The sequence below is a fragment of the Cimex lectularius genome, unplaced genomic scaffold (assembly GCF_000648675.2).
Source record: "Cimex lectularius strain Harlan isolate CLEC.00 unplaced genomic scaffold, Clec_2.1 scaffold17, whole genome shotgun sequence".
Taxonomy (NCBI): Eukaryota; Metazoa; Arthropoda; class Insecta; order Hemiptera; family Cimicidae; genus Cimex; species Cimex lectularius.
In genome coordinates, this window is record NW_019392640.1 from 336,221 (window position 1) to 346,920 (window position 10,700).

The window sequence follows — 10,700 nt, forward strand, 5'->3', positions numbered from 1 at the left end:
CTGAGTGAGAAAAAGAGAGAGTGACTGAGAAGCTGAAGGAGAGAGAGTATTGAATTGAATGTTTTATCTATAAAAGTTCGCAAAATTGGTCTCAGGGACCTGACATTTAACGATTGTGTGTGTGTGTGTGTGTGTGTGTGTGTGTGTGTGTGTGTGTGTGTGTGTGTGTGTGTGTGTGTTTGAAAGAGAAAGGAGGGAGCAAATGTCTCTTAGGCCGAGATAAATAGAGGGATCGATGGACGGATGAGAAAGCGAGAGAGACAAAGAATGAATTTGGAATGAGGAAAATGTATAGGCAATTTCAAGTCTTTACCACCACTGTACGGCAAAATTACAAAACCGGTAATTTTCAATTGTACGGAGAAAATTTAATTACTATAATAGCCACGTGGAATAGGGTTGTGGTCAGAAAAACAAATAGTNCGAGATAAATAGAGGGATCGATGGACGGATGAGAGAGAGAGAGAGAGAGAGAGAGAGAGAGAGAGAGAGAGAGAGAGAGAAAGAGAAAGTGAGAATGTGAGTGTGAAGCCGAGTCTAAAGACCAGCTTACACTACATAAATTTTTGAAAATTTCAGTGAATCCCTCAATTACTTTCAGTACTAAAAAGTCTACATTTTTTTGACTTAAGTATAATATACCTAGTGCTTAAAAAAATGAGTGAAAAAAAGGAAGAAGCATCAAAGAAAATGGTAAATAAATTATTTAAAGAAAAAGATTTAAAAAATGATAGAATATATTTATTCCAATCGGTTTACCATTTTGTGTATGCACTATTAAAAACGTGTTGTCCTTGTACAAATGTATGTATTTTTTAAGGCACTCTATACTCCAAATACCCCCTGCAATGATTTGTTTGGATTACTGAGAGTGTACTGTATTATTATAAAAATGCAACAATATTGAGCGCTGATAGTTTCATTTGGCTGTTTCCGTCACTGCAATAAAATGCCGATAAAAATTAAAAGTCCAACAACATTGATTGGGTCTGTTTATTTCCTTGTTCATATAAACAGGCTTTATTACTTTTTTTTTATACATATACCAGTCATAATAGAGATAATACGCGATTTGATATAGGTAATATGGTTTGAACGTTTCACATCCAAGAATCATATCTACATTAAAACTCAACATTGTTACACAATAGTTATATTATATTTTATTATGCAGTTATATTATATTAGTTGGTTTGGTTAATTGACATGTCAAAATTAAAAGATCAAATACCTCAATGTTAGTTTGTACATTTTAAATGTAATTTAAATATAATTGTGATTAAAGCAGAATGCATATTTTCTGTTATCACGATAAGTTATTTTACTGTACTGTACATGCAAATAAAAAATAAATAGAATAGATGCGAAAAATAAATATAATTAAGAATGCTAGGGTTGTAATTTTTGTTAGATTCGACTGCCAGAGTTGTGGCGTCTTAACGAGCCAAAGGAGAATATCAGTGCCAAGTATTGTTGCGTTTCTATTGTAAATGGCATATATTTACAGTGTTTATAAACAAGAAAATAAATAAATATAAGTAAGGGTTTATTCCATAAAATTAGTTGGTTTGTAAATTTTAAGTCTGATATAAATATAACTTGTGAAAAAAGTAATGTGTGCATTTTCACTTACCCTGATAATTTATTTTACTGTAACTCTGTACATGTTATTACAAAATAAATAGAATAGATGCAAAAAATAACTAATACAATTAATACTGCTAGGTTTGTAATTTTTGTTAGATTCAACTGTTGGAGTTGTGCTGTCTGAACCAGTCAAGAGTATCAATGCCAAATAGTATTACATTTCTATTATAAGAACTTAAAAAGGAACTATAATTGAACAGTGTTTTTATAAACAAGGAAATAAATATAAGTTTGTGTTTTTTCCTTAAAATTAGTTGGTTTGTAAATCTTAAGTGTAATAAAAATATATAGTATTTAATTTCCCTAGTATTATTATATTATTTTTATTGTAAATTGCATTTAAATTGATTAGAAATAATGTTTTTTGCTGATTGAAATTTAATTGAGGGATTTTGAAAACAAAATAAAAGATTTTAATTCCATAATTTTTTTTATTGGACACAATAATTTCTTTTTAAAGCAACTAATACTGGCATAATGTCCTCTATTGGCTAAAACCTCTGAGTATTGTTAGGCATACTAGGTTGTCACTAATTTCATAAGGAATTTCATTTCATATTTTTTGCAACCCTGCACTCAGTTGTTGCTGGTCAGCTGGCTGTGGAAGGTGATCGAAAAGCTTCCTCTGTAACACATCACATCCCACATGTGCTCAATGGGATTTAGGTGATGGGGCAGATGGGAAATTCCCAGGTTTTCTAAACATTGATGGACAACTCTGCCTCTATGAGGTCCAGCACTGTCATCCAGAAATCAATAATCCTTGCCAATGGGATCCCTGGTTTGATGGATGTATCCCTTGGTAATTTCTTGAACATAACGGACTGCGGTGAGGTTGCCTTCAACAATATGGAATCCAGTTCGTCCTCCAGTGTAAATCCCAGCCCAGACCATTACATCGCCTCCTCCTCACTCCACTGAAGGGAACTTGGTCATTGTACGCATCCCCTTCTTTGTAGACACTTCGGAGCCTGCTATCACTATACAGGCAGAAACCCATCAGTAAACATAACAGCATTCCAATTAGTGTTCTCTTCTGGGCGCTCACTGCACCGTAATCTCCTGTTGCTGCAGGTTATCTCAAAGGGGCCTACGATGTGAGGACAACTTCCCACAAATGATAACGAACTTGTATGTGCTTCATTTACGATCTGTCGTGCACTATGGAAAGGTCCTTCCAGCAATGACAATATTTCTGTCCTTCCTTTGTGTCATAATGCACTGTTATCCACTATCAGGCCTCCTATTGGCACTTTACTTGGACCATACTCTGAGAAACATCAACTACCTCCGAGGTATCCACTTGCCGGTGACCTCAATGATTCCTTCTAACAACTTGTACTTCTCATTCAAGATGATGTCTTTCCATGGTTAAAGAGTACAATTGAATTAAAATGCAGAAAAGACGTGTTAGTTTACAAAATGAGTAATCTTCATGTTTACTATTCTTAGGTAAATCTGTTGTTAAAAATAAGGATTAACATCTATTTGTTTTTTATTTGAATTTTCTATTTTGTTTTATCCAACTAGCAAGAATATATCGGTTAATTTAATTAAAATTAATAGAATAAGAATAAATTACTAATATCCCTATTCATTTTTGAGCAGTTTATAATATGTGAATAAAGTAGAATTTTCGTTATCACAATAATTAATACTCTGATTAGGAGGTTGATGATATCAGGCCATAATAAATGTGTAAATAAATATAATTAATAATGCTAGGCTAGCAATTTTTGCTAGATTCGGCTGCCAGAGTTGTGGTGTCTGAACCAGCCAGACGAGAATATAAGTACCAAATAATGCTGCGTTACTACTATGACAGGAAAATATATTTTTACGATGTGTGTGGTGATTAGTGACCGATGTGTTTATAAAGAGTGAAATAAATATACAATTCTGTTCTCCTAAAACTAGTTGGTTTATAAATCGACCTTAAATGTTGTAAATATGTTTAAACAAACGTAGTATATACATGTACATTTTCTGTTTTCAGAATAATATATTTTATTGTAATTCTGTGCATGTAAATACAAAATTAAAAAAAAAAATGCAAATATTCTTGTCTGGCTGGTTCAGACACACAACTTCGGCAGTCGAGTCTAACAAAACTTAGAAACCTAGCATTATTAATAACATTTATTTATTTCTATTGAAAGGACGTGAAATATAAATAAATAAATATAATTAATAATGCTAGGGTTGTAATTTTTGCTAGATTCGACTGCCAGAGTTGTGGCGTCTGAACCAGCCAGACTAGAATATTAGTGCCAAATAACGCTGCGTTACTACTATGACAGACAAATATATTTTTACAATGTGTTTATAAAGAAGGAAATAAATATATATTTCTGTTCTCCTAAAATTAATTGGTTTATAAATCAAATAATGTTATAAATATTTTTAAAAAACGTAGTATATACATTTTCTGTTTTCAGAATAATATATTTTATGTATTATGTAAAAACAGTAATAAATACTATAATAGATGGAAAAAAGGTAAATATAAATTTTTTTAGTTCCGTCCATTTGATTATGGATGGATGTTCAGGGCCGTTTCTGGGCCGCGTGCTGCGCCCCCTGCCGAGAATCGTGAGAATCGGTCGCCTCGGCCACGATTGGCCCCCACTCGCGCACAGCCGACCAATCCGTTGACAACACACAATATCTTGACAATCCCGTCAGCTGTGTGCCAGCCCAAATAAATAGTACAAGTGCGTTTCGGGTGTTTTCATTTGCGTTTGCCAACAGACTGTTTTTAGAAAACGATTCACCGACGCATTCTCTGACGCAATTCGCCCTTTGGACTTACATCGCGACAAGGTGAGAAGTTCGTTACGACGGGGAAAAAGTCGAAAACTGGCATCCACACTCGGCCGATGGACTAGTTTTTACATTTTTCGTTCTTTTTTAACCTGTCTCCCGCTTTATCATTTTTAACTCTCCCAACTTTGCTCCGATTTAAACACAACATACATTTTTTTGTTATTAAAAAACACATGCCCTATTCTATAAAAAATAAAATCGTAATTCTTCAAAATTTCATTTTAATTCTGTTCAATTGTAGTTGAGCCAAATCACAAAATGGGAGACGACGGTATGAATCTATGCGAAAACATCTGGAACCATGAGCTGGCCATGAGAAGACTGCTTTCATTAGTAAGTTTATTTATGTTTTATTTCAACGGAATGGTAGATTTTGTCAGAAATCAGCCTAAACACAGCCAAGTGGAACGGTTTATAAGTCGGTCACACTCGCCTTTCTCTATCTCATTTGTTACAACACTTAATAACAACAAACAAAAAATGCCAATTGATTGAAAACTGACGTGTACTAGCGTTGCGCTATGACAGCAACAAGAAAAAGTTTTATTTATTTAAAATTTAATTATATTTGAAACAATTTCATCCGACACGGATTTATCAAAACATCTCCAGTCGGATTGTGTCCCGTCCGGTTTTTATGTATAACATACATTCAATGTTTAAAACCTTGAAATCCCGTCCTTGAGATTTATCAAAGATAATTAATTTTGTCGTTTAAACTGACAATTTTGCTACTTTTTTCTCGTTTCGTGTTTCTCAATTTTTAATCGAATTGACACACATTGACTATGCAATAGCTGACCAGGAATGAAAGAAAGATGAAATATGGCAGTTTAATTGAGGTCTAACGTCAGCAGAAGTCATTAAATACCAATATTTATATGTAATATATAATATGTTATAATAAATACATTTTACCAAAAAAATTCCATTTAAATCACAGGGAAAAATATTCTTACATTTACCCTTCATTGTACATTGTTTCTACGGTATGGTAGTTGTCCTGGGATGAAAGAAAAATTGAAATATGCCAGTTCAGTTGAGGTCTTCTGTCATCAGAGATCATTAAATACCAATATTTATATATAAATATATTTTACCAAAAAAAATTCCATTTAAAACACAAGGAAACACATTTTTATGTTTACACATCACAGTACATTGTTTCTTCTTATCGAAGTTCCATAGACATAAACCCTTCAACAGTAAAATCAACTTGGAATGTTAGAAAAATATGGTTCAAATGTGAAATTTGTATGCATACAGAAGAGGAGTGAAATGTGTGCTTTTCTAAGTTTTAAACAGAATTGCTTGTGATGCACGATTTAAAAACGAAATTAAGTAACATTATTAAGTCAATTCTCTTTAATTATGAAGTAAAATAGTAAAAAAAAAAGAAGAGACAAAAAATGTTCAAAATGCATTCCGGTGCCTAATGCACTAATAAAAACTAAATAAAAAGGTCTTTTCCACACATTTAAACCACGTTTTTTTAGCATTCCAGTTGATTTTACCATTGAAGTCTTGACATTTGACACCCTTAAAAAATGTTTGTTGAAACACACGTTTGTCTTACACATTACAGTTGATATTTGGTACATCATAACTCTTGAAATTTGTTGATCAATCAGTTGTCAGTTTGAAATCACTATCAACTTCTTCACCTAGAGTGTAGATGATATATACTGCACATACTTTTATTTACAATGTACAATAATCTACAATTAAAAACAAAGTATATAGACATGGTAAAATCGGTCTGCCAGGGATCATTGCAAAATAAAAGTAATGAAAAATTAGAAAAAAGGACTGAAATAAAAATAATAAATATTAATAACATTTTGGGGATATTGGTGCGCCAACGGATAAACGAATAAATAACTTTAAATGTTTTTTTTCTTTCTTTTTATTTCCAAAAAAAAAAGAACGAAGAAAGAAACTAGCACCCTAAAGGTAGTTATGTCCTCTGCTGGGGCAAACCTCCATTAAAAAATTTGATATTTTTGAAATAAAAAATGAAAATTAAAAAATACCCTTTAAAAAAAATAATAGTATACAAATTACAAAATTGTCAAATTTTGTATTTAACAGTGGGATCATTTAAAACACGACAAATCAAGAGATAATGACTAGGGGGACTAAATAAAAATACAGCAAGACTGTAGTGGCTAAAAAAGAGTGAGGTAATTTGATTAAATTGCATTAACAAATAAAATGAGAGTTTGAAGGAGGAAACAGAGAATAGGGAGACTATAAAAAAGCTAAGCATTAAAACTGATGTACCAATTCATTTCTGTAATTTCAGTCAAATTTTTTGGTAAAATAATTATCTTGGGCGGTTTATACCGTTCAAATAAATAATTTAAGAATATTTGATGAATAAGAACAGCCCAAATAGTCGACAAATTTCGCCCAAGAGGACCGTGGTAGCCAAGTGGTCAAATGATAGACTCAGCTCATAGACCTCGTGGTTGTGGGTTTGATTCATGTCACCCCATCCTTTTTTTTTTTTTTTTTTTTTTTTTTTTTTTTTTTTTTTTTTTTTTCAAGCAAACCCCCCCCCCCAGATTGAAAAGTAGTAAAAAATGGCTCAATATTACCCAAATTGCAGAGATTAAACCCGAGACCCCCTATGAATTCAAGCCTAATTTGGATACTGTAATTCACATTTCATTTAAAATAAATTAATAAAAACTGGGGGAGATCCTTTAGGGAGTAATCATTAAAATTATCTTCACGGACATAAAATATAATGAAAATTATTGAATTCTTTACGTAAAGTGTGTCAAAGTGTATAGAAGAATTCATTTTAACACAACAGTATTTGTCTCTATGCTGTTGAGTTATTTTTTATTTGTAAGAGTAGAGAATTTAACTTGCAATTTTGAAAAAAAAAAATTAAAAAAGGGGGAAAATGCTGAACCAAATTACTGAAAAAAATTTCTCGATAATTACCTCGGCCGTTAACCTGGAGATATTTACAGCCGTGGATGTAAGAGATTTAAAAACAAACGAAAAGTATAACTTAAGATATAAATACAAATTTCTCATGACCTCTCCATATAAATCAAGTAATTAGGTGAAAGACTTTCCAAACAAAATAGCATTAGAACTTTCCAGTTGTAAATTTGAAAGGTGTTAATTATGTGCTAATAAATCATTATGAGTCCTGAAGCATATTTCTTTTATAATCTCATCCACGTTTTTTGAGAATAGAACTTTTAGTTTTTCCCTTTCTTTTTGTTGTAGAGTGCATAAGAAAATTATGTGCCTCACATCGCCTTGCATTTGGCATACTGAGCATAACAGGCTGTTGGCTCTTTTGTACATATAAAGGTATGCTGTAAAATGCCTGTGTCCTGTTAGCATTTGCATTACATAAAAATCAGGAAGCACCCAGTTTATTTTTGTTTTCTCCTTGATTGTATGGAAGCATTTAAAAATTGGAGAAGTTTTCCCTCAACTTCTGGCAAGTTAGGCTATTGATTTGTTTATCATCTATAATAAATTTTTCACTAATTTTACACCTCAATTTTTTTAGAAAAGTCAATCGAGAAAGTTGGTTCAAAGTCCGAGTATGACTTGTCCAGTAAATCTTGACTTGTTTATAAGATTCTGAGAAAGAGTCTGAAGTTGTAGAACACTTTTGAATTTTTTTGAAGGCTTGCTTTACGCTTTTCTGTACAAAACTGACCTTTTTATTAACTTAAAACAAATTTTTGAATAAAAATTTCAAAAATACATCATCAGTTCAGAAAAAATCAATACTTTGTACAGTGTATCATTACTTTGTGTACAAGTAACACACAGACCAATTACACGTCTAACAGATAAAATGGCTGTGAGTAGACAGACTGTGATAATAAGAAATAAAATGTCATGTCGCCTGATATTATTGCCAGAATGTTGAGTCAGCATGATTACAGCGATCACACTATGGTCGATTAAATTTGTTGCACAAATTAGTGCATTTTAAAATGTTGCAGAAAATACTTTCTTTTCATCTCATCAAGTATGTATTATTAACTTAAAAAAGAAAAATTATCGTGTTTAACTTGCTTGGACAGCTTTTAAAAGTTTTTGTGTGTATTTTATTACTTTTAAAACAAATGTACATTAAAGATCAAAACAGCACAGCAATTTTTATTTGTTATTTTTTAGCTAAGGAATTCACAGTCAGCATGCACAGATGCAGAATGTTTCCAGTTCAGTGAGTTCATTTTCTTTCTGTTATATGCTTGGATTTGTTAACCCTTTTATCAATTCAATATGACACGTCAGGTCAACCGAACACTGGAGACAACGGTGTCATGATGATGACACTGTGCTGGTTGGCGATCGCCTTTTTTCTCTACATGTTTCGTCCATCCTCACTTCGCAACCAAGAGCATGACTTAAAACCCCATAACAACGGAGGAAACGTAAGTTGTTAATCGTATTACATGACGTCGGTAAGTTAAAACAGCATTTTGTCGTTTCAGGGTGAAGGCAGAGACCCACCAGCTTCTCCGAATGCTTTCTAAATGTTACTTGATCGTCTTTCAGTGGAAAATGTTGCCTGTTGCAGCTGCACCCACAGAAATACATCTCTTTGAATTAATACTGTGTTTTATATTCATATATATATATAATCATAATCGAAAGCATATTTTCATACCCTATATTCATTTTAATATAAGCTTTATTTTTTAAACATTTTTTTCTGGGTATACAAGGGCATATATGTAACAATTGCACACCAAAAGTCAACATGCTAGAAATATATATTAAACTCCAATAAATAAAGCTTGTTTGTTTTTTGAATTTTTCTTTCTATTTGGCTTAATATTTTCTACAAATAATTTTTAGTTAATGGGATTTTGTTAGCTAAAAGAAATAGACATAGAGAATGAAAAGGGTGTGCACAATCTTACAGTATAAATTTATACATTCCCTTTTTATGGATTATTGTTAGATGTTTTTCATTGAGACTTGATCTGATTTTATGGTTTGTTGAGGAGATATATATATTTAAATTATGTGTAAGTTTGTATGTATACTATTGCGATTTCTGTTTATTATATTGTGAAATTGTTTAAAAGATAATATTTTTCATCAGGATTGTATATAGAATTTGTTAAACATCACAAAATTCAGTATTATAACTAGAAATTTTTTTTTATTTATTAAACAATTATTATAGTAATGCAATTATGTTGTAAATACATAAATGTACCAGTACGTATTTCTTATGTATTATAAGAATTAATACTTGTTATAATTTTGTTTTCAAAACTAACACTGTGATTGAAAAAAAATGGTTTTTTTTTTGGGGGGGGGGTGTGGTATAAAAATGTAATTCATAATAAAGTTGGTGCTCGGCAATTGATTTTTACAACTACCGAACAAATATAAAAAAAAAGTGTGTATCACATAAGGGGCATAGTAAAATCATATCTTAATTTTAAAGATCTCTTTCTGTTCTTACATTTGTTCGATTTTTTGTTAAAAAATTATTTGTCCTTCAGCTATTATTTTGAAGAAGTGATTTCTATTGGGTGATAGTATTACGAGAAGAGAATAATATTAAAGCGTCAGTTTTTTTAGTCTTCCAAACTCCCGCTCAGTCGTAATAACGTCACATTCTGAAAGAAGGAATATTTTTTTCATAAATACTATGGAAAAAAATCTATTTTATTTTTCATAACATTAATGACTGTTTACTTGAAAATTATTGAAAAGAACTAGATATGACTGCCACACTAATTTAATAATAATTTTTATTTTCATATATTATTGACTGAACTGTAGTTCCTCTATTAGACACGGAAATAATATTCCAACCTCTTGACCAATACTAATCTAATCCATTTACAATTTAAAAAAATAAAGATAAGCGTTGGACCTATTCAACAGAATTGAGAGTTCAAGGAATGATAACATGGTTTTCTGACAAGTCTTCCCACTCTCACCCAACTGGCAAATTAGGTCATGTTCACAGTGACAATGCCTGAAATACAAGGAAACAATTTGATTGTTTCATGCCTTGAATCCAAATAGTGTGTTAGGTTTCATTTGACGTGATTGACTCTGTAGTACATAAATATGAAATAAACTAGTTTTAGTACAAGTCTAAAGTAGTACAGTCTAAAACTTATAAATGTTCTACAGACAAAAGAAATGCTCAGTTGTCCTTAAGGTTAAGCCCTATAAAAAGAGCAATTGTTTTGTTTCATAGGAGCATTTCT

At 31.5% G+C, this 10,700-nt stretch overlaps 1 protein-coding gene across 1 annotated transcript; it reads left to right on the forward strand.

Moving 5' to 3' along the window:
• The first annotated feature begins 4,271 nt into the window (after positions 1-4,271).
• LOC106661553 (small integral membrane protein 14) lies at positions 4,272-9,276 on the forward strand. The gene is made up of 5 exons (XM_014385046.2): positions 4,272-4,470; positions 4,715-4,806; positions 8,635-8,683; positions 8,755-8,894; positions 8,955-9,276. The coding sequence occupies exons 2-5, from the start codon at positions 4,732-4,734 to the stop codon at positions 8,994-8,996; spliced, it is 306 nt and encodes a 101-aa protein (XP_014240532.1). The 5' UTR covers positions 4,272-4,470; positions 4,715-4,731; the 3' UTR covers positions 8,997-9,276.
• Positions 9,277-10,700: the final 1,424 nt, after the last annotated feature.

Coding starts and splice junctions, on each gene's coding strand:
- LOC106661553 (XM_014385046.2), top strand. CDS start 4,732: ATGGGAGACGACGGTATGAATCTATGCGAAAACATCTGGAACCATGAG. Junction 8,684..8,754: donor TGCAGAATGTTTCCAGTTCA/GTGAGTTCATTT, acceptor ATGACACGTCAG/GTCAACCGAACACTGGAGAC. Junction 8,895..8,954: donor CCCATAACAACGGAGGAAAC/GTAAGTTGTTAA, acceptor TTGTCGTTTCAG/GGTGAAGGCAGAGACCCACC.